At 40.2% G+C, this 24,279-nt stretch overlaps 2 protein-coding genes across 2 annotated transcripts; both read left to right on the forward strand.

The window, feature by feature from the left end:
• Window positions 1–388: 388 nt before the first annotated feature.
• On the forward strand, window positions 389–14,737 carry LOC139665180 (sulfotransferase 2B1-like). The gene is made up of 6 exons (XM_071544165.1): window positions 389–527; window positions 12,160–12,371; window positions 13,359–13,485; window positions 13,682–13,776; window positions 13,905–14,085; window positions 14,602–14,737. The coding sequence occupies exons 1-6, from the start codon at window positions 389–391 to the stop codon at window positions 14,709–14,711; spliced, it is 864 nt and encodes a 287-aa protein (XP_071400266.1). The 3' UTR covers window positions 14,712–14,737.
• A 6,582-nt stretch (window positions 14,738–21,319) lies between these two features.
• Window positions 21,320–23,567, forward strand: LOC139665179 (sulfotransferase 2B1-like). The gene is made up of 6 exons (XM_071544163.1): window positions 21,320–21,541; window positions 21,986–22,197; window positions 22,402–22,528; window positions 22,745–22,839; window positions 22,957–23,137; window positions 23,413–23,567. The coding sequence occupies exons 1-6, from the start codon at window positions 21,403–21,405 to the stop codon at window positions 23,520–23,522; spliced, it is 864 nt and encodes a 287-aa protein (XP_071400264.1). The 5' UTR covers window positions 21,320–21,402; the 3' UTR covers window positions 23,523–23,567.
• Window positions 23,568–24,279: the final 712 nt, after the last annotated feature.

The raw sequence follows: 24,279 nt of genomic DNA on the forward strand, positions 1-24,279 counted from the left end.
CATTTCATACACTGGGGCAATTCAAAGTGCTTTACAGGGTGATAAAAATACAGTAAAGGTAAAAAGTGCAAAAATACAGACAAGAGATACAAAAGATAAAAGACTTAAAAGTAAACTAGTGCAGTTCAAATCAAATGAGATAGAAAGATGAAAGAACACAACAAATACAGCAAATACTTCCACTTTTAGATGCACATTGTGAGTGAACCCATATGTTTTTCTGTAATTTTCTTTTCCCCTGTCCTTCCTGATTTTACTCTTGATCTGATATTTACGTCAGATCTCACTGCCTAAGGACAGTACAAAGTCTAAACAGTTCAACAGGGAGCCGCCTGTGTCTGAGCTATACCAACTGCTGAGTTACCACACATTTTGTGCTGCTTTGATGATGACAGAGGCAGAGTTATACACCGTGTACAAGGGCATCTATCTCAGCTCAAAAATATACACTCCACAGAGCTTGAAATACTACGAGGAGTTTTCTTTTCGTCCAGATGACACTGTCATTGTGACTTACCCCAAGTCAGGTAAGCAGTGTGCCATACAAACGCGCATTTATTGTGGTGTGTATTATTGGATAAAACTTTTAAAAAAAAATAAAAAAAATAAAGCAGTAAGTTGCATAATATACACCTACATAATAACTTACAAGTTCTATGTACATTGCTTTTACTCCTTATATTTTAAAGGGTATAACAAAACAAAATAAAGAAAACAATACAAAATATATCTAATGGATAGAAGAAATAGACTAATATTGGTGATAAGCAACCAAAGGGGACAGACATACAGTAGACGGACATAGACTGATCAACCAGAGTGGGCAGACATAGACAGGACAAAACATACATAGACAGAACATGGACTAAATAACTAGATTAGGAAGATATAAATAGACATAGACTGGATGCATATTGACAAGGAGACAGGACATTCATGCAGGGGGTAGCAGTAATAATAATAATAATAATAATAATAAACTTTATTTGTATAGCACCTTTCATACAAGAAATGCAGCTCAAAGTGCTTTACAACAAAGAAATTTCATACATGAAAATAGACATAGAATGAGCATAACATAAGATGGGAAATAAAACCCACTGAATAATAATAAATAAAAGTTAAGAAATAGTACATAAAATAATTAAAATCAAGTAAAATACAACATTTTAAAAGAAGTGCAGCAGTGCAAAAGTGCGAAGCAAAGTGTAAAAAAAAAAAAAAAAAAAAGTTTAAGGCCTGTATCAGGAAAGTCGTAGCTAGTTAAAGGCTAAAGGGAAGAGATAAGTTTTTAGCTTTCTTTTAAAAATACTTAGTGAGCTGGCTTCCCTGGTATCTATAGGCAGTGTGTTCCAGAGCTTTGGGGCGTAATTGAAAAAAGGCTGCATCCCCGATTTTCTTTCAGCTGTTGCTGGGAACCTCCAATAAACCAGCAGCAGATGATCGCAGTGTTCTTGAAGGCAAGTAGTGAACAAGGGATTTAGAAATGTAGCTTGGTCCTAGCCCATTAAGGGCTTTGTATATAAGGAAGAGGACCTTAAAATCAATTCTAAATGTTACAGGAAGCCAGTGTAGAGCAGCTAAAACTGGACTGATGTGCTCTCTCCTCTTGGTTCTGGTTAATAGCCGAGCTGCAGAGTTTTGAATAAACTGAAGTCTCTCAGTGGTTTTTTTCGGGAGACCAGTAAAAAGTGCGTTACAGTAATCGAGTCGGTGTGAAATAAAGGCATGAATCAATTTTTCAGCATCTTTTTGATTTATAAATGGTCGTACTTTAGCTATGTTTCTAAGGTGGGAAAATGATGTTTTTGTCACCTTGTTAATGTGGGACTTGAAGCTTAGATCTGAATCTAGGATAACACCAAGACTTGTAACCTCAGATTTAATCCAGGGAGTCAGTGTTCCCAGATTATTAAACAGCATTTCCCTTTTTGTTTTAGGGCCGACTAGTAGGATTTCAGTTTTGTCCTCGTTTAACTTTAAAAACTTTTTGCTCATCCATTTATTTATTGCCAAAAGACATGTAGTAATGGAGTTTATAGCTGCATCATCATTCGGTTCAGCAGAGATGTACAGTTGCGTGTCATCCGCATAACTATGGAAACATACATTGTGCTCTCTAATGATGTCACCAAGTGGCAGCATGTATAGTGAGAATAATAATGGACCAGCTCCCTTGTGCAACCCCAAAGCAGATGTCATGTTTCTCAGACACATGATCTCCAAGACTGACGTAAAACTTTCTCCCTTTGATGTAAGTTTTGAACCAGTTTAACACACAGTCAGAAAGACCAACCAACTTTTCAAGACGATTGATTAAGATATCATGGTCAATCCTATCAAATGCTGCACTTAGGTCTAAGTCAGCAGTAGTTATGTAGGGTGAGAGATTTAAGCATATGGTAGTGGGTGTATGTGAGAGGAAGAGAGCGTGTGTGCCCTGTGGATTACCTTATACTGTGAGTTGTAGGTTATTATTGTTAGTCATTGAGAAGGTGTTCCTGCAGATTTGAGACCATAAGTCAGTACCGGTTGAGAATGATAGATCCTTTTCCCATTGTTTTACTGGGAGTGATAGAGTTGAGTCGTCGGTGGATGTGTGATACCGCTTTGTTTCCATGTGGTGAATCTAAGTGGCGTTTTGTTGAATAAGAAGTCAGGGTTGTGCCATAGTGGAGTGTATTTACAGGGTTTCATTGTGAATCCAAGAGTTTTGTTGATTTTCCACCAGGCTGTTGGAGTTATTGAAATTACAGGGTTTTTAAAGCGGCTGTGTTGTTTTATGATGGTGTTGAGAAATGGGAGATCGGAGATGTTCTTGTTCTGGCCCTGCCAGTTATTCAGTGTTTTTGGTGACTCCTGCTGGTCACTTACCATAGTGCAGTGACAGAAAGATAGCCTTTCTAGTTCCTGTGTGACAGGAAGTTAGTCTGAGTAACCTGAAAATGGCATGTGTGCTCCAGTGAAGCTGATGTCTGTTTATCCTTTGCCATCCTTCATTCATAGCCCTTGAAAAGGCATTACCTGTGAGTTTATACATTGTGATATGGTGTATCTTTGATATGAGCACATTCTTTTGACCAGATTTATGTTAATGATCTCTGCGGGATATGATAGGCAGCCGGTTATGTAGATTTAGCTAGCCTTAGTTTCATACATGTGTTGTAGCATCTATGCATGTTGCCATGTATTTCAAGGATACAGTCTTTAATCCTCAGTGTAATGCAATTGCTTATGTTATCACGTTTGTGCATTCATATTTGATATAACGCATTCAGCCATTTAACTCAGCCAGCCTTTTGGGTTTGTGTATACAATATAGCCTAGTCAGATGAGTTTACATTACATTAATACTCTAGTACTTACCTTGCTTAATACTTACCTGGTTGTATATCCATGCTTATGTAAAAATGATGTAAGTGATACTTACCAGTACTACTGTTTGTGTATTTTTCAGTTTCACACTGCTCATATAAGTAAAGCATCTCAACATCACGCCATGGTCCTGAGAGTTACTGTATGGACGTGTTTATCTTGCTGGATAGCTGAAAGGGGAAATTCAGTGAGGCTAGTAAAATTCTGATTGTTCTATTTCTAACCATGGGATGTTCTGTTGGTTGGGATTAATCCAATTTGTGATGTACTGTAGTTGGCTAGCTAAATAACAGTTATGAAAATTTGGTGCTTCTAATCCTCTTTGATTTTTGTGTTTCTGTAAGGTAGCCAATTTGATCTGTGCTGTTTTAAAAAAAAGTAAAATTTTGTAGTTATCAAGTCTAGTTACTGAAACCAGTTAGTGGTGGGTTGTGTGGGGATCATCTTGACTTTACTTTTGGAAGTATGAACATTTTGATGGTTGCTATTCTGCCAATTAATGAGAGAGGTAGGTTTGTCCAGCGGTTTAGGTCATCTTCTATTGCTTTTAAAGCTTTTTCCAATTATCACCACTTATGGGTAAAATTGTTGATTTTGTCTAGTTTATAGCATAGTCAGATACTATTTATGAGTTTGATGGTTTCTTTTAGAGGGTTTGATGGGTCTTGTAGAAAGAGCAATACATCGTCTGCTTAAAGGCTGATCTTAATGTGTGTGTAATTAGTCTGGATTCCTTTAATGTTGGAGTTTTGTCTAATTGCTGCAAGTGGTTCAATGAACAGGGCAAAAAGTGACGGTGATAGTGGGCATCCTTGCCTGGTCCCTCTGTGTAGTGCGAAACTTTGTGATGTTAGTCCATTAGTGGTGACTGTGGCCATTGTTGAGTTGTACAGTTTGTATCCATTGAATGAGATTTCCGTGAGACGTAATGATATAAACAAATAGCCACACATGCGGGCCAGCTGTGTTGTTGTTTTCACCTCTTTTCTAAAGCTTTTTGTCAAAACTTGGACTTACCGGTAGCTTTTCTTTTTTTTTTTTTAAACTAGTCTCCTCCCTCACTGTTTAACAGCAGCACTCTCCCCCTCCAATACCTGAAAAAAAATCTTGTAATGCGGAATTGATGAAGCGAGCAAGTAAAATTGTTCAACTAATAAACTTGCTACCAGACGTCTTAGCTGAATGTTACACCTTACTGCAATCTCTTCCCATGCCACCACCACCTGATGTGCCCATTTTGTCAGAACACAACATTCGGCATCAGTTGAGCAGATGCAAGCCAAACAAGGCACCAGGCAGCAACGTCCCAGGGTACGTCCTGAAGGCCTGTGCAACAGAGTTTAGCCTGCATCTTCACAACCTTCTTCAGTACATATTGAAGTACTGAAGCATTAGTAGGAATTAGTAGGACACTATGCAAGCACACTTTTCATAAACTTTAGTTCAGCCTCCGATACAATCCAGTGGTATCAGATGATCACTAATCTCCATAACCTGAATGTACAGCCTGAACTAATCCTCTGGATTCAGGGCTTCCTCACCAATCGACCACAGTTTGTCAGTCATGAACACCATGTCACCATGTCAACAACAATTATCACTATCACTGGAGCCCCGCAGGTCTGCGTTTTAAGCCTATTCCTCTACACCCTCTACACCAACAACTGCAGAGCCCATTCCCCACCACAACCACCTATTTCAAATACTCACATTGCCATGATGACACTGCCATCTAGGGTTGGTCCGATGGACAACAGTCATCGACCACTGAGCCCTCTACATCGCAACATCGTGATTTAAAGCCCCCAGACAGAAAGCGCAAAAATGAAGGATGGGTTTATTCTAATTATTATAATAGCTCCTTGCACCTGATTTACTAAAGGAAAAACAGCTTATTTAATCACACTATTTGCCGCCCAGTGAAAGCATGTTTTAATTTAGGCCAGACATAAAATTTATTTTTAAATCTACCTGGTTTGCGCCTGCCTTAGTAAATCAGGGGGTGAGTCTTTATTTGTAGCCTATCTCAAAACTGAGGATTCAAACTTACCTACAGAGCAAACTCCGGCCACACTGATCCGTCAAAAAACGGACAGAAATACTAACGGATAGACTTCTGTCCGTTGGGTTGTTTTGGAACGTAAACGCTATTTTAAAAAAAACGCCTCTGATTTGCGGTGATGAATCCGTCAAGAAAAAGTTCAACTGGGTTGCGCTGCCCGGACAACGGACAGCTCTCATTGAAAATGAATTGAAATGAACAGAGACGGACAGACACAACGGGCTACTCTCCCGTTCTCTCCTAGGAACCGAAATTTCAAAAAGGTAGGAGTCGGACTACTACGCCTACCAAACATGAAGCGAAGTGCTGCAGTTATGCAGTTACAACACTATGACTAGTATTTAAAATATTTTTTTATAATCAGATGATCTGCTTAATGAGGTTGCTTAACACTAGAAGTGCCGGAATTCCATAACTACTAGAACTGCCGTAAGCGGTCATTTTGACCGCTAAATTCCAAACTCTATAATCTCTCATGATAAATACCCAATTGAGAGATTAATGCATTTATTATGTATTATATATGTTAGGACATATTTTAAAAAACGAAATAACACCAAAATATACATTTTAACAAGTTTAATTACATACATTCATCAATATTCATATCATCGCATTTATTCACACCAGTATTTTTCCGTAGAGAAATTCATTCAACATAACAGAACAAGAAAATAACAATTTAAAGTATCTTATTTGATTATTATTATTATTAATTTGATTATTAACACTTTATTTTAACATTTATAACACATTTCTATATATACAAATACAAAAAATAATTGAAAAAGCTGGAAACGAGCTGAACTAAAACAAAAAAAAAGAGCCAAAAACGAAACTTAGGCTATAGAACCATAAAACAATCATATAATACTAACTTTATATTAACTATTTACATCAAACGCGTGCTTGGCTATTCAAGCTTCACAGTCCACGCAAGTGACCTGTGTTCTCCTCGCACAGTTCCCACACACAGGTTTGCGGCATTTGCAGCAGGTGTAGTGCGTTTTATTTTGACTGCAGCTTCTCCGGACCTGGCACTGCCTCCGTTTTGCTGTCTGCTGCGGTGGTTGCTTCTGCTGCTGACTGGGACCTTGTGCCAACTGCCATGCTGCCCTTTTCCCCTCTATGAACTCCTTTCTCAACTCCTCTGCCAGTTGCTGCATGAACTTCCGCCGGGGTATGTTGCTGCTGGTGCACTCCTTGAAGAGGATGTGGGCATTGATCCCAGCAAGGTCGAGGATGTTATAAAAAACAGCCACTGGCCATCTACGTGTACCGCCTTTCACGGAGTACGCCCTTGCCATCTGATCCAGGACGTCCACGCCGTACTTAGTGTTATTATAATACGTCACCGACTCTGGCTTTGCCTTCGGTCCCTCAGTGATGCCCACGCTTGTGTGCACGGAGCTAAGAATGCACACATTCTTCCTCGGCTTCCCCTGGTATATGGTGAGCGTCGCGTCAGCACATTTCAGAACCTTTGTGCTGAACAGCTCCGCGTTCTCTTTTGCAGAGGGGGGCAACCCGCGCTTCGTCTTCCCCAGGGTGCCAACCAGGCTGGTCTTCTTGGCCTGTAAGGCGGTGGCCAGTTTGAGTGAGGTGAAGAAATTGTCTGTGGTGAGGTTTCTTCCCTTCCCCTGGAATGGCTCCGCCAGTCGCAGCACCACACTCTCTCCCACGAGCTGACCTCTGCTCCGCGTCTCCTCCTTTCCCAGATACGGAGCCCCGTTCAACATGTATTTTGACTGGACATCCGCAGCCAGCCAAAATTTGATGCCGAATTTATCAGGCTTGTTCCCCATGTACTGAATAAATTTGCACCGGGACTTGGTGGGGAACAGCTGCTCGTCAATCGTAATGTTGGCACCGGGCTTGTCGCAGGCTATGCTGTTCTGAACGAATTTGTTCCAAGTGGCCGACACCAGGGCAAACTTGTCTTCCTGCAGACGTACACGTCGGGTCTCTTTTTTATCGAACCGCAGGAACCTCATTATCTCCCTGAAGCGATTTCTTGCCATGGTTTCCTTGAAAAACGGGAAGCCCCATTTTTCCGACCACAGGCTGTCCAACGCGATGTTTTTTGCACCCTGTGCTCCACGGATATATAACAGGGCTATGAAGGCCTTCAGTTCAGCCACTGTCAGGTCCCAGGAGCTGTCACCACGGTGCCGATGTGCCTCATCCACAGTGCAGTCCCTGATGTGCTTCAGCATGCCATCGTCAAATACACACAAGAAGGCCGTGAGCGCATCTTCGATGTTGCGCTTGGCGTGCGCTGTGGGGCCAGCAGCTTCAGTCAAGACATTCTGGCTCTGCCTTCTCCCTGGACGTTCAGTTGGCTGAAGGACCGTCCAGACCGTCCCATCCTTCCCCTTTTCCACAGCCGCCTCCGGCCGAGATGACTCCAAGGGCGGGCTGACCACTCCAGTTGGCTCAAGAGCAGGTACTGGCTCAGGTTCAGGAAGGCCTAGAACAACAATAATAGCCTACTATTAATAACATAATGATAATAATAATAGGACCAGCAGAACTATGAATAGCCCAGGCTATAACTATCAGTGGCGCCCCCAGAAATGTAGCGGAGCATAGTGCAGTGGTGCATGCGGGCACACGCGTACACACACACACACACACACTGAGAGAGAGGGAGAGAGAGAGACAGAGAGAGAGAGAGAGAGAATAAGTAGAAGGCATTGCTTTTCTTTTGTCTTTTAGAATCATAGCCTACCTCCTGTTTTGTACTGTGGTGTTTATTTTATTTAGGTCTAGGCTACTGACCTGAGCAAAATGAATTCCCCTTTGTGGACAATAAAGAACATCTATCTATCCATCTATCTATCTATCTATAGCGCAGGGCAGCGGAGCTCACCTGGAACGTCAGCCATGAATGGAACATCTGGATCTGTAGTCTCCGATGAAAGTAGCCGCCTCTTTTTCCTCGGTCTGGACTCAGAATCACTCTCTGATGAAGATGAAGAGTGTTCATGCACCCAGGAAAGGTCGCTGTCACTTTCCACCTCCGATAAATCCCCTGCATCAGAATCGTCGCTGTCCAAGTTCTGAAGCATCTCCAGGGCCATGGCAGCAGTCATATTTTTCTTCATTCGTTGACTCATGTCAGACACTTTCTAAACGCTCCTTAGACTATAACTCCAGGAAGACTAGCTGTGCTTTAGGGCAAAGCTAATGGGGATCCTAACAAATAAACAAATAAACAAACTCCAACGTAGGCAATTACTCAATTTCTGCAAGTAAATCTAATAATTTGTATGTGTAAGAAAATTAGCAAACAGCACTCAAGACCGCTAGCTGATAGAGAGAGTGATAGTTGCTAAGCAACCAAGATGCAACATCAACCGCGGGAAAAATGAACAATGAAATAGCGCGAAATTCCGTGCGGTCAGTATGACCGTGTATGGCCGAAATAGGTAAAAATTTATCATATTTTCTTTGCCTTTTGTGTAATTTATATAAAAACCATTTAAAATGAAAATTCAGACCGTTTTAGGAAAAGTCAGGTACCAGCAGGATTGTATTTTTTTATTCAACAAAGTTATTGCACAAATAAATTTCAAAATGGTCAAAATGACCGTCGTGGCCGTTCTAGTGTTAAGCATAGGCTATAGGGAGGAAAAGTAAGGAAAGACCGGGTGAGTAGGTGAGGATGGACTGTGGGCCCATCCTCACCTACTAATAGAAATAGTAATTAATAGCCAACATAGGTACATACATGTAAAAAGTATAAAAGAAAGTATATATCCGTTTCATTACGGACATATGGAAGATCTTTTCTTGTTCGTCTATAAAATCACCCCCCCCCCACAACAATGTCATCGTCCATCGCGATGTTTCACTGTGGACATCGTCATATGCCAATTTGGTAGACATCGCCCAACCCTACTGCCATCCTCCAGCATGACAAGGATTCAGTGACTGCTTACCAGGACATAATTACTCACTTCACTTAATGGTGTAAAGACAACTTCCTCAAACTCAACATTGTAGTAACTAGGGATGTGCGCGATTAGTCGACTAGTCGTTTAAAAGTTTCTACCCTCGCTAATCGGCACCAGAAATACTAGTCGGTTAAACTAATTATTAATAATGTACAACGCCGCTTAACTGTTGCGTCTAAGATGTTACGCAGCCACCTGCCACTAGCTGGGGCTGCAGCACCAGCAGGCGGTTATACCCGGATGTGAAGGTGGAAAGTGGGACCGGACAGAGATGACATCTCCGTTTGGCAGTATTTTGATCTAGAAAATGAAAATAAGGTTGTAAACCTGTATGCCACCTAACGAAGATCCACTTGTGTGGTGGTGCGGGAAGATGCAACGCTTTCCAGAACTATGCCGGCTTGCAAGTCGCTATCTCTGTGTGCCTGCAACATCTGTGCCAGCTGAGAGAGTTTTTTCAGCTGCTGGACTTATTGTTAATAGACTGAGGTTTCGCCTTTCACCCGAACATGTTGACATGTTGATTTCGCTGAACAAAAATGTTTCATCAGTCGAGTAAGTAGGCCTACCACGTATTTTTTAATATTTTGTATTATTTTTTTAAATGTTATTTGTTAACTTTTATTTAGTGAGTTGTCATGTTTTGTAATGTACAACGTTCATAATAAACGGCGCAAAGTGCCACAGTTATTGAAGAATATGATTAACGGTTTCAAATGGCTCTTAAATACATGCAATATTTTTTCAGACAACGTTTTAACCTTAAAGATTAAATTGTGCTTATTTTTGACTGTTTTCTGAGTGTTTTCTTACTTTTAGACTAGTCGACTAGTCTACATTAAAATTTTCGTTTAATCGACAGGGAAATTAGTTGTTAGGAACATCCCTAGTAAAAACCAAGGAATTTTCCATCAGCCCCCTGTCAACAGTCAGGCCTACCACCCTGCCACCCGCCCCAATAAACATCAGTGGGGAGACCTTCGAAGAGATGAAACACTTCGGCATCACCCTGGACAACAAACTGACTCAAACACAGCCACAGCCTCAAAAATAATTGGCCTACCGACACCCAACATTACAGATCTACACACAAAAGCAGTTATATACGCAAAGCCACCACAATCATCTCAGATCCAGTCCATCGACTACTGTCCTGCTCCTGTCTGGCTGCAAGTACAGGACAGCGAGATGCAATAGGGCACGCTTTGGGAAAAGTAGAGGTGCACCGATTGCAATTTTCTTGGCCGATTCCGATTTTTTAAAAGTCTGACCTGCCGATTCTGATTTTGGCCGATTCCGATTTTCTTTTTAAGAACTATAATTGACAGCATACAGAAACATTTTTGTAACTTTTCTTTAATGGAAAATTTAAATTCAATTGTATGTTCATAATAAAACATTGACTATTAATAACTTACATTTTCTCCAAAACTGCACCAGGTTACAGGACCTTCTCTCACTCTCACTCAAACAAATCTCAAAATAAAAAAGTGCTCCAGGTTACTGGACAGAGCTTTTTTGTACAAATAAAATCCAAATGAAAATGAATTGCAGTATATCCCACTTTGGTGCAACAGATCTATATAACCACACACCTAATGTCATTTATTTACATCAAAAGGTTATCCATGGAGCCCAGCCCAATGTAATGGAGATTTAAAGAGTCATAGTGCCATCTTGTGGTGAAAAAAAATGACTTTTTGTTTTGACTCCGCTGAGATCGGGAGGTAGCTCGTTTCTCCCACACAGTAAGCAGGCTGACCAATATCATGCATGTGATAAACTGAAGCTTGAAAAGTAAAATCGCTGTTTATTTCCATGCCTATGCACGAGCGCAGTCCACCTGACAGCCGTCTGTTCTGTCGGCGGAGAGAGAGAGACACAGAGTATGGTGGTTTCGGCACATCAGCCAGCGCTCCCGGGTGCATGGTGCCGGCCAGGGCCGATAGCTGGGCGCCGATTTGTTCCCAGTGATCCGTCCGAGATTTCGGTGGGGGTTTTTTGGCAGGATCGGGAGGATCAATGCGGCCCGTGAGCGCGGTGGAAAGGACAGCGGCGGAGAGAGGAGATGGGACGCGCTGGAACGGAGATCAGTATGGATGTATGGACTATTACAGCAGAGTTTTTACTGTTGTCTTAAATTTGACCGGCACAGAATCGGATATATGAGACTGATCTGCTGGTGACCGGTCATGGCCGATCAGCTGAAAACCGTCCGATTCCGGTCACCGGCCGATCGATTGGTGCATCTCTAGGGAAAAGCTTTGTGCCCCTTGCCATTACATACCTTAATAAACATTCTGACTCCTGACTCACCTCCACGTACCTCTAACTGTATACCTGTATGCCTATGTTGTTTTTTTTCCTTTTTTTTGTGTTGGTGTTTCAGTGTATGTATGTATTTCACCTGTACTGGCTGTGGAAACAAATTTCCTCACTGAGGACAATAACCATCTATTCTATTCTATTGTTATACAGACTTTTCTCCAATTATTAAAATACAAGGCTTACAGCTTGAGACAAATACCACTGAATGCAACATGTCAAATCATGACAGAGCATGTCTTTACGTGTAGCCAGCATGTTGAAATTCTTCCAGGAGTTGAGCAGGTTAATCTCAGAAATATGTTCTTTGCAATGCAGAGGTTAGTCTTAAATCTACCTACAGATTACAGGCATTATGATTTTATAATATACTGGATTGTACAGATTGACAGATTCCAAGGCAAGTTTCAAATCTGACCTCTTGGGTCCTGCTTTCAGGTACGACATGGATGCAGGAGATTGTTCCTCTGATCCAGAGTGGAGGAGATCCAGCCTCAGTTGAGACTGCTCCCAGCTGGGACCGGGTCCCGTGGCTGGAGGTGACCCAGGCCAGCATTCTTAAACTGGAGCAGAGGCCGTCTCCACGCATTTTTGCCACACACTTCCACTATAGCATGATGCCACTGTCCTTCTTCAAAACCAAGCCAAAGGTATAATCTGCTGTATATGTTGTGTGATGGATAATTACGGCGAAGACAGTGGCAGTAAAGAAGATAAATAAGTGCATAATATGTGACCCATACGTATGCACTTAACAAAGCTATACTCTTAGACACTCTGAACCCATGCTGAGTCCTCTTTTTCCTCAGCAATTGCATGGCTTAACCCTCCTATTATCTTTGGGGTCAATTTGACCCCATTCAACACTTAATGTCTCTAAAAACATAATTAACATTATTTTTTTCAGCTTGATACTCGATGACTGGTAAACATAAAGTGTAACATTGGAAAGTATAGTCAAGACGTCCGTGCACAGCCACTTCTAATCAGGTGCTGGTTGGTCGCAGGAATACAGATAGTTCATAGAAGGAAATGATCCAACCGCGAACCTGAGGAAGCAACAAGCGAAACACGTTGTTCACTCCTTTTATAAGACTATTTTTGCAAATGCTATAAGAAAAACAAATATGTGACTATATTGTCAAAGTCTCAGTGTGCGGTTGGATAATTTCTATGGACTATAAAGTGTAACATGATGATACGTTTCAAGGTCCTGTACACACTTTGGGATCATTTTGACCCCAAACACAATAGCCTTATAAAACCAGAGAAAATATAAATGTTTTACACATATTTTCTTTCTCTTTCTGACTGATAACTGAGGGAACTTTCCCATGCAATTTTTGATCTTTAAAAAACATTCCCATGCTTTGGGGTCCTAACATAAGATGTGCAGTTTTATCGAGTTTTTATAGTGTTTTATCTCACCTGAAGAATTTCTGCCAATGAGGTCTTGTCACAGCTCTTTGAAAGACTATTTTGGTGACTAATTAACTTTTTATTGGTGTTTTTTTGTTGTGTTACTTGCTAATGTTCTGAAGTGTAAACTTGGTTAACACTTTCTATTATTGTAGTGTTGTTAAACATTAAAGATGTCTGTTAATTTTAACATAATGGATGTGATTTCTCCATTTCAGGTCATTTACGTCATGAGGAACCCCAGAGATGTGTTTACGTCTTCCTTTCACTATTATGGGATGGCCTCCTACCTGGTCAACCCGGGCACACAGAACGAGTTCCTACACAAGTTCCTTGATGGAAAAAGTACAGTTCTTATTCAGTAATCTTCAATTGTATTGTATTTTACAGACAGCTGGGGTCACAGAGCTCCAGTCAAGATCTAGCTTTGGCAATGCTCAAAGGCCACACTGTTTACTGCTATGAAAGTAATTACTGATGAGAAAAAAAAGTTCCTCATTCACTCATTATAATGGAATGCTTGTGTTTTTTTCCCCTCTAGTTACGTTTGGCTCATGGTTTGATCATGTAAAAGGCTGGCTGAATGCTCCAGACAAAGAGCACACAATGTACATCTCCTATGAAGAAATGATTATGGTGAGGTTTTCAACTACATTCCAACTATATTCCAACTATATTCCTCAATTCTGACATCACAAGAATATACAACCTTAATACCAGTGCTATTGTAAGAAGCTGAGATGTGCTGTGTTGCTCTGTTACAGGACCTGAAGGACTCTGTGGCCAGAATGGCCCAGTTCCTGGAGAAACCTCTGGACTCTGAGACGGTAGAGAAGATAGCAGACCGATGTGTGTTCAAGAACATGAAGCAGAACAAGATGTCCAACTACTCTATGGTCCCTTCTGAATTCATGGACCAGAGCAAGTCGGAGTTTCTCAGGAAAGGTGTGCCTCAGTATTACATACATATTTGTGGTTCCTTTGTTTTATATACATATAATATATATATATATATATATGTATGTGTGTGTGTATATATGTATATTTATATATATATATATATATATTTCTTAGAAGTCTTAGATGTTTATTTGTTTTCTGCATTAGTGTGCCAGTAGACTGCTGTTTATTGTAAATTTTTGATATTCAGAAACTTTTCATTTCATTAGTTTTGAAAGCATCTTCGCTTTATGGATATCTTTGACATATGCCTAAGACTTTTGCAAAGTACTGTATACACACACACACACACACACACACAGACACATATATATATATATATATATATATATATATATATATATATATATATATATATATGCACACACACACACACACATTACACATACAGTACCTTATACTACTGTAGCAAATTACCTACATTCTAATGAGCAAAACCAACAATTTACATACTGTTTTTTCACTGCATAATGATTCCACTTATTGTATGTTATTTTTCAGGTATCACTGGAGACTGGAAAAACCAATTAACAGTGGCAGAAGCAGAATACTTTGATGCTGTTTACAAAGACAAAATGAAATATGTCAAATACAAATTTGTATGGGATTAACATACTCTGAGCTACAACCATTCAACCATACCATGATGCACAGAAACCCATAGAGAATAGATACGATTTGAATTGCCTTGATCACTGTGGTTTGCTTTGATATAAATAAATAGCAATTTTACAATTTTTAATATACAATTTTACACACATTGTTCAACAGATTTATGACACATATTTAGCAAGTTCAGTGATGAATAAACAATCATGTTTTGAGTTGTGATCAAATTTGTCTTTCTGCCATTTGTTGCACCCTCTATTGGCCGCGCTCCATGAAATTTTGAGGGCAACTACGTCCCTTAATGCATCTACCAAGTTTGTGATAATTGGACCAAGATCTGTGGAGTTATGGCCATTTTTGTGTTAAGCCATGGCCATTTTCAAGTTCATTGGTTAATAGTGGCCATACTGTTAATCCGATTGTGTTCATTTAATCATCGTTTATCTTGGTCCACTAATGCTATGCTGAAAGTTTGGTGCAATCGGTGAAAAATAAAAGGTAACGCTTTATTTTACAGACCGCTAATTACGGTGTAACTAGTTTGTTTGGTACTAATAAAATAACAATGCTGTAGCTACAGGGCAACAAAACAAGATGTCCAGGAATTAAGTGGTAACAATTTTGTAATTATTAGAGATTTATAAGGTAGTTATGGTGTAACTATTTTTGTAATTACTGCATATTTGAAAAATAATTACAGGGTACAATAACGTAAGTAGGGGGGACAAAACAAATGTTATCGGTGCTTGTTCCCTGTAGTTATGGAGTAAGTATTTAGAACCGATATTGTTTTATAAAGGGATTATGAAGGTTTTTATTTTAAATTTTATATTATAAAATTGACATAATTGATATTTAATCTCAACATACTGTATATTACATTCAATAAAGCTCTTGTATGTTCAATTAACTGTCACTGTGTGTTGAAGTTCCATATTTTTTTGTGTATGCTATATTGTTACAGAAATGTCACCAAACAGCTGGTCTAGGGTCTCCTCTCCTAACATCGATTACTAGATGGACGTATGTGATTTCCTGCTAAACTTTAATGTGTTGCATGTGTTTTTGTCTGTTTTGTTTTTTTACAGAAAACAAGTGGTACATTAAAAGCAAAATGGACTCAGTAAAGAAAACAGCCACATTTAGAATAAATATTGATTATACTGTTAGTAATAGAGGTATAGAAAGTGTTAATGGTCAACATACAGTATATTTACTAATTCCATTACACTTTCACTGCTTTAGGCTACAGGTCCAGAGTTGGCCCATGCTGTGGGGAGCAGTCAACTACAAATCTAGAGAGATGTGATGAAGCGTAGAGGAGCTCCTCACCAAATCCCTCCTTCTCCAAGTCAAAGTGGGATTTGACCATTGGCTCCCACTCATCAAGGCAGCCCAGAGTGGATCCACAGGGTGAGCAGCAGTCAGCCACAAATCCAGATGAGTCACCTGGGGGAGCATAGAAGTTATCTCTTTCCAACTGCCTCCAGGTGGTAGTCATCGTCAAAACCATTGGGGGAGTGTTGAAGCAGCCTCAATCTCTCAATGATTTTGAAGTCATCAGTCATTGGAGCCTCATGAACATAAAATAGTTATAGGTCAGAACTAGCTCAGCCAAAGAAAGAATACAGAAATTGGAAGGTTTAGAATTGGGGGGGCAAGCTTTAAGGAAGGACTTCAACGCCTGTATGCCGCCCTCATGTGGCACATTGGTACACAATGCTTCAACATCCAAGGTAACCAGAATGGTGTCAGTTGGTACAAGGCCATGGGATTAAAGGATAAGGCTGCTGTTTTTTAATGCATTTATTACCGTCAAAAAATCCTATGAAGATAACAAAATCAGCAATGAATTTGTTTTGCTAACAAGTCTTGTGTCCATGTAGCCGATGCCCAATACAGCCATGTCTCAGCAGACATAGAACTCCATTGTATTAAAAAAACGATTAAAAACACGTCGGCCAGCCGACTTTTTCCTCAAACAACTTAATAAGCCGACCGTAAACACGTTGACGATCTCAGGAAAGTAGTTCCGTAGCAGCAAAAATAGTCCCTGGCATAATGAAGAATTTGTTCCCATTTGAATTTGATTTAGTACTTTCAAGCTATTAAATCGCACCATATATTCCCTTACTTTGGTGGCGGTCTCAGCCTCTGTGGCTGTTTTTTCTATTTAACCTCTAAAACCCTTAACTCACCGACCTTGCCCATTACTCGTTTCAGAGCCCTGACTGTTGAAAACCCCAAGTCCACCCTAGAGGTGCCGAGAGCATCCTCGTGTCTCACTGTGTACTTTAAAGAAAGAAAAATAAACTTGAAAGCCTTATGTTTCTGACAATATAGGGGGGATGACAGTAGAATAATGATTGTTTTCAAATTTAAGGACTTTTTAAGGACTTCAGTCATAAAAGGTTAATTTTCCAGGTACTGCAGTACTTAAATTTAAGCAAGCTAAATATTGCATAAGTACTTTAAGCACTTTAAGGGCCTTGTGCAAACCCTGCGGAAATTAAGTCACACACACAAGTTTCTCACATGCAACATGGACAGATCAAGAGCAGCTATGAGATAAGATGAAACTATTGATTCCCATGGGGAAATTAGGTTGTTGCAGTGGCAAACGTAATATGATTCAGTGGGGGAGAGGAAATATCATATAAGCAAGCACACAACTAGAGAAGAAACAATTGTAGAAAATAATAAAATAATCAAACAATAAAAATATGGGGGATTATGTAAACATATGCTGCCGACACTTTCAACATGTAGTATTATTATATTTATAATTATAAAAGTGGGTATGGGAAAGAAATGGACAGAGGAAACTAGGTTCTTCACACACCTATACCGGGAGACGGGTGCGTAGGAGAGGACTGGGAAGCCGGCAGAACGAAGAGACTCCCGCACGCTGTCTATTCTTGCAATTCAAACACTTATTTGAAAAATAGGCACATTTCGGTTCTGAGACCTTCATCAGGCAAGAGAAATGGATAACATCTGTGTCCTTCTCTCAAGAACAAACTGTAATGAATAAATATGAGCAATACAAAAACATTATAGCAGTGAAAGGAGACAGTGTTGCTGCTGCCAAGGCTAGAGAGGATTGCTGGAGGAAAAATGCAGATGGGGTACATGCGTACATTTTTATCACTGTCCTTCATTAAGACACTGTTCATTCTTCATTGATACAATATTGTGTCACATTGAAGCTGTGAAAAGATTTCATAGTCACAGTCGACCTCATGTTACCCAGGGCTGTGGTGATGAAGAAATATGAGGAATGACTGATTGGTGAGGAGACAGGCCTTTTATACGTTCTGATCCGATAACCTGAACTGAACCTGCTCCGCAGCAGGTTCGCTACCCCCGTTAAAAGTGAACCACCTTTGTGAGACTGAAAAGCCAGGGTTAAGCCCAAAGTTAGCTCACAAAGTCACTAAACTTGATTTGTGAGACAGGCCCCTGGATTATGTATTTTAATTGTCAGCAACACTCTAGTCACAAGATAAAACCATGTACAGCAACAACTGGTAATACAGGTATGATTAGGATTCATGGCTCTGCTATTAGCGACAGAGAGAAGTGAGCAGAAACAGATAAGGCCTCATCCAGTGATGAAATCAGCTGCTTTGCTGTCATTGCAAACTGTCCAGCAACATCGACAGAGAAAGGGTCCTTTACACATCTCGTTACCTCAGTAGGGATACTGAAGTCATCAAATCGGGAGGCCAAAAAAAAGGCTGTCATCTCCAGTTATTGGTGCAGATGAGGAGGAGTGGGTGAAACTATGCAATGTAGGGAAGTGAAGCATTTTCCCTTGACGCTGATCAGCAGACAAAAGGGTCAGTCTAATTTGAAATGTGGCGTTTTTCCATAATCTGGGCAACAGTTTTATTCCTGCCCTATAGTTCCTTATTAGGTTGATTCAAATGATGAAATTTGTCACTCAGAAAACAAAACTCGGCCGTCAACGCATCATTCATCATCAGGGACAGAAATGTGTCCGCTTTTTTCTGTTGACTATTATGGAGTAATGTCAAAACCTTGTCCCCAAATTCACGAAACCTTTGTAAGGCATTTCCTTTGCTAAGCACCTAATGTCATTATGGATACGTAAATCATTCAGCAGGCATATCTGTCAATAACTGGTGAAACAGTCAGTGCTGCAAACTAGAACTAGACCAAAGGCCACAGCGTGCCAGCCGGGCAGCTAGGCCCTGTACTCTGCCCGCCATAGCAGGAGCAAAAACAATAAACATCTTGTACTTAAACAATCTTGTGGAAAATTATTAGCATGCATCAGAGCCAAAAGGAAAAGTCCTGTCAAAGTTTGAGTGTATTGTCTTGAATTGCCTTAATCACAGAAACCGTTTCACTGCACAATAAGCACACAGGCTTTGTACTAACTGGCACAAACAAGTACTTGTCAGTACTCACTGATAAACTGTCTATTTTTCTCTTTTTTAATGTAGAAAGTAACATTTTGTCGACAATTTTGTTGCTAGCGAGCTATCCCAGTGTGCGGCGGGAGACAGCAGGCAGGTTGTTTTTTTTCCATGACCTTGCACACTATCAGTGTACTGTGTAGTCACTATGGCTACTCCTACTGGCTGTAGGGGGGGACAAATTGTATTTGCAGGAAAAGACCTGGGGCCTCGTGTATAAAAGTCTGCGTAGATTTCATACTGAAAGATGGTGTACTCACAAAACTTGAAAAGTACGTACACAGAGAAATAAATCCTTTATACATCCCAATCAACGTGAAATTGAGCGCACATGCACAAGCCTCTCACACCGCCTTGTCTCCTCCCAGAATTAACTATGCAAATCTTGTCCCTTTCTTGTCAAAATCAATGGCGATGTGCACAGTGCTCCCCTCCCCAAATATTTCCAATGTGCTTTTACGCACGCAGTGTCTTTGTAAGTAAAGGTAAAATTGCACAATTGAACTGTCGCTCCAAATATGGACAATGTGTTTTTCCATTTGTGCCATTTTTTTTTCGACACTATTTTTTTTACTTTTACGCACGGGTTGCCTTTCCTTTCTTACCGTTCAGTCCCACAGTCAGCGCACAGCTTTGGTGGTTTGTGTGAGCAGGTACTACAAACAAGTAGTTTGGACATCACACAGTTATCCCGGGACTTATTCTGAGTGCATTTGTCAACCTGACAGTGTTTTGTTCCCAGGAGAGACGGATCTGTGCGCCTTGCCTCCTGTGTGCTATGGATCTCTGCCATGGATCTCTGTGCGCCTGTACAGTCCTGATGTGCTTTAACATGTCCATGTCACATAAACAAAGAAAACTGTCCGGTTTAGTGGTGACCTTGGTTTTGGCATAGTGAGCAGGGCCTGCAGTCATCTGTGGGAAATTAGTTTCACTAGGTTTTCCATTGTCTCAATTGGTCAGTCGCAAGCCGGAGGAGAGAGAGATGCACATTCACACATAGAGGGTTTTTATGCAAATTGCAAAAAGCACCTGTATCTAGTTCCCAAGTGGCTTTTTTAGAATTACAATACAGTTAGCCTTCATATTTAGGAAAATGCATTTTCAGCATTGGAGGAACTTAAAATTGAAAATAACAATGATAGATGTGCTTTGCCCTTTCTAATGTTAAACATTATCCACATAAATAACCAAACTATTATGATGCATCAGCGGAAATAATTCTGTTTTTCACAGACCACTTCATAGACAGAGTAGTGAACTGACTGAAAATGTCATTTTGAAATTTGAAAATTAATTTTTGGAGAGTTTCACTACTTTGTAGTTTGGTGTTGCTAACTGACAACGGCAGAAAAATGTGCGTACGCATGGTCTAAAGTTTGCGGGACAGCACGCATATTCTCACGTTTATTTTTATGCATCCCGACGTGCGTGAAAACCGGCTTACGCAACCTTTTTGTATGTACGCAACGTTTATAGATGAGGCCCCAACAGTGTATATAGATTAAATATAATGGGTGAAATGTTTTTCTCAGATAAATACAATAAATAAAACTAATAGCTGTGCTTTTCATATTCTAGTTTGTTTTTTAAGGACACTTATGAGAAAATCTATGCAAATCAGCTGCCAGAAGCTCTGACCATATTGGAATGGTCGGGAGGAAATTAGAAAACAGTTTGTTTAAACTACTTTCTCTGTAGTAATTGTTTTCACCTGTGCCATCTGTGTTTGTGATAAGAATATTGGCTTTTGCCCTTATTTGTTCACAATTATCTGGGGACTTACTCTCAAGTACATCAGCTGAGTCAAAAAATATCATTCTCAATGTCATGCATAGCAAATTGTTGAACATCTATTTCACCCTCCAGTTCTACCTTTGAACGCCGCTGTCTTTTGAACTTAAGTCTGGCAAGTCTACAAATGTCAGTTTTACAGTACAGTGGAATTTAAGAGCTTGGCATGTTTTTTCTTAAACCCCTTGGGCTTAAATGTTAGTGTGTTGTTAAAGTACAGGTCTAGGAGTATAGGAGTGTAGCGCATCTAAAATCTCTGTCATTACAAAATCTTTTCCTAGATAGCAGGAGAGAGAGAGAGAGACCGGAAGTGAGAGAAATAGAGCAAGAGAGGAGTTTATATGACATGCATCTGTGATACAACAGTCCAAACAGTTCAACAGGGAGCTGCCTGTGTCTGAGCTACGCCAACTGCTGAGTTACCCGTTGCCACATTTTTGTGCTGCTTTGAACGATGACAGAGGCAGAGTTATACACCGTGTACAAGGGCGTCTATCTCCCTGTGCATCTACACCCTGCACAGAGCCTGAAATACTACGAGGAGTTTTCTTTTCGTCCAGATGACATTGTCATTGTGACTTACCCCAAGTCAGGTAAGCAGTGTGCCATTCTCAGATGGACAGCAATCTGTAGTTGTTTAAAGATAGAAACTAAGACACAGCATATTATTGTTGGACTTTAATCCTTTGTAAAATAGCCGAGATAAATAAACACATTTATTGTGGTTATTTACATTGCTTTCACTCCTTTTATGAACTTTTCTCCAATTACTAAAATACAAGGCTTACAGCTTAAGACAAATACTGCTGAATACAGCATGTCAAATCATGACAGCATGTATCTACGTGTAGGCAGTATGTTGAAATTGATCAACAGTTGAGCAGATTAATCTGAGAAATATGTGTTATGCAATGCAGAGGTTAGTCTTAAATCTACCTACAGATTACAGGCATAATGATTTTATAATATACTGGATTGTACAGATTGACAGATTCCAAGGCAAGTTTCAAATCTGACCTCTTGGGTCCTGCTTTCAGGTACGACATGGATGCAGGAGATTGTTCCTCTGATCCAGAGTGGAGGAGATCCAGCCTCAGTTGAGACTGTTCCCAACTGGGACCGGGTCCCCTGGCTGGAGGAGCACCGGGCCAGCATTCTTAAACTGGAGCAGAGGCCGTCTCCACGCATTTTTGCCACACACTTCCACTATAGCATGATGCCACTGTCCTTCTTCAAAGCCAAGCCAAAGGTATAATCTGCTGTACATTTTGTGTGATGCACAATTAATGCCAGGACTGTGGCAGTAAAAAAGATAAATAAGTGCATAATATGTGACCCATACATATGTACTTAAAGAAGCTATACTCTTGGACACTCTGAACCCAAGCAGAGTCCGCTTTTCCTCAGCAATTGCATGGCTAAATGATTAACGGATGTGATTTCTCCATTTCAGGTCATTTATGTCATGAGGAACCCCAGAGATGTGTTTACGTCTTCCTTTCACTTCTATAGGATGGCCTCCTTCGTGGTCAACCCAGGCACACAGAACGAGTTCCTTCACAAGTTCCTCAACGGAAAAGGTACGGTTCTTATTTAATATGTCTATCTACAATAAGCTTCAATTGAATTGTATTTTACAGACAGCTGGGGTCACAGAGCTGCAATCAAGATCTAGCTTGGGCAATGCTCAAAGGCCACACTGTTTACTGCTATGAAAGTACCATTGGTAGTTGATGAGGAAAGAAGTTCCTCATTCACTCATTATAATGGAATGCTTGTGTTTTTCTCCCCTCCAGTTATGTTTGGCTCATGGTTTGATCATGTAAAAGGCTGGCTGAATGCTCCAGACAAAGAGCACACAATGTACATCTCCTATGAAGAAATGATCATGGTGAGGTTTTCAACTATATTCCAACTATATTCCTCAATTCTGACATCACAAGAATATACAACCTTAATACCAGTGCTATTGTAAGAAGCTGAGATGTGCTGTGTTGCTCTGTTACAGGACCTGAAGGACTCTGTGGCCAGAATGGCCCAGTTCCTGGAGAAACCTCTGAACTCTGAGACGGTAGAGAAGATAGCAGACCGATGTGTGTTCAAGAACATGAAGCAGAACAAGATGTCCAACTACTCTATGGTCCCTTCTGAATTCATGGACCAGAGCAAGTCGGAGTTTCTCAGGAAAGGTGTGCCTCAGTATTACATACATATTTATGGTTCATTTGTTAATGGCTGTGGTCTACAGCCGTGATGAGCTGTGATCTTATGTGTCAGCCCAATACACTAACTAGGAATTACCTGGGAATCTTTGCCTATTCCATACTGTTATACATGTAATACTACACATACTACTGTAGCAAGCACATTTTAATGAGCAAAACCATATTCAAATCAAGGAAACAATTTACATACTGTTTTTTTCACTACATAATGGTTCCACTTATTGTATGTTATTTTTCAGGTATTGCTGGAGACTGGAAAAACCAATTAACAGTGGCAGAAGCAGAATACTTTGATGCTGTTTACAAAGACAAAATGAAAGATGTCAAATACAAATTTGTATGGGATTAAAGTCTTGAACTGAAGCCATTCAACTATACCATGCTGCACAGACTCTCATGGCTCTAATTTCAATAAGCTTAATTGTCCTTAACTACAGTGACAGCAGTGTGTCCGGTAATGGTAAACAGGGACAATATGCCTTTGCTCTGCACTCATGTTAATAGTTCTGTATTTTGAACCCTGGGCCCAAATACCATGTTTTCCGTCATGATCCCTATTAGCAGAAACCATAACTTTGGTTAACAAGGTAGGAGCTGCAATCACTTTTTGGTGGAAAACTGCATGTTACTGGTTGTATTGGCCCTTCAAAGGTATTTCAACAGGTAAAAAGGACTGGGTGGGTTATAATCTTTAAAATATAACCCTCATGAATGAAATCAAGTCATTTTGAGGCAGAAACAACCTTTAAGTCTCAAGGTAGGAGCTGCAATCACTTTTTGGCAGCGGAAAACTGCCTTTTATGGGTTGTAGGCCTATTGCAGCTTTAAAGATATTTAAACTGGTAAAAAGGACTGGATTGGTTATAATCTAGGGCACAGAGCAGGTAAAATAATGCAGAGTCATAAGGATAATTGCAAAAGAGATCATTTCTTTATTTTATATATAACCCATCCATAAATCATGTTTATTATAAGCTAGTTTCCAAATATAGGCCTAAACAAGGATATTAGACATACCAAACACATATAAACATCGGAAACAATACTATAGTATTGCCTATAATCATGTAAATGCCATGCCTGATTACGCTATAAACTGCAAACAC

The sequence above is a fragment of the Centroberyx affinis genome, unplaced genomic scaffold (assembly GCF_046629955.1).
Source record: "Centroberyx affinis isolate AG114_WGS23_722 - 3 ecotype Tasmania unplaced genomic scaffold, CSIRO-AGI_Caff_v1 ptg004479l_1, whole genome shotgun sequence".
Lineage (NCBI taxonomy): Eukaryota > Metazoa > Chordata > Actinopteri > Beryciformes > Berycidae > Centroberyx > Centroberyx affinis.

Coding starts and splice junctions, on each gene's coding strand:
- LOC139665179 (XM_071544163.1), top strand. CDS start 21,403: ATGACAGAGGCAGAGTTATACACCGTGTACAAGGGCGTCTATCTCCCT. Junction 21,542..21,985: donor TGTGACTTACCCCAAGTCAG/GTAAGCAGTGTG, acceptor TCCTGCTTTCAG/GTACGACATGGATGCAGGAG. Junction 22,840..22,956: donor CCTATGAAGAAATGATCATG/GTGAGGTTTTCA, acceptor GCTCTGTTACAG/GACCTGAAGGACTCTGTGGC.
- LOC139665180 (XM_071544165.1), top strand. CDS start 389: ATGACAGAGGCAGAGTTATACACCGTGTACAAGGGCATCTATCTCAGC. Junction 528..12,159: donor TGTGACTTACCCCAAGTCAG/GTAAGCAGTGTG, acceptor TCCTGCTTTCAG/GTACGACATGGATGCAGGAG. Junction 13,777..13,904: donor CCTATGAAGAAATGATTATG/GTGAGGTTTTCA, acceptor GCTCTGTTACAG/GACCTGAAGGACTCTGTGGC.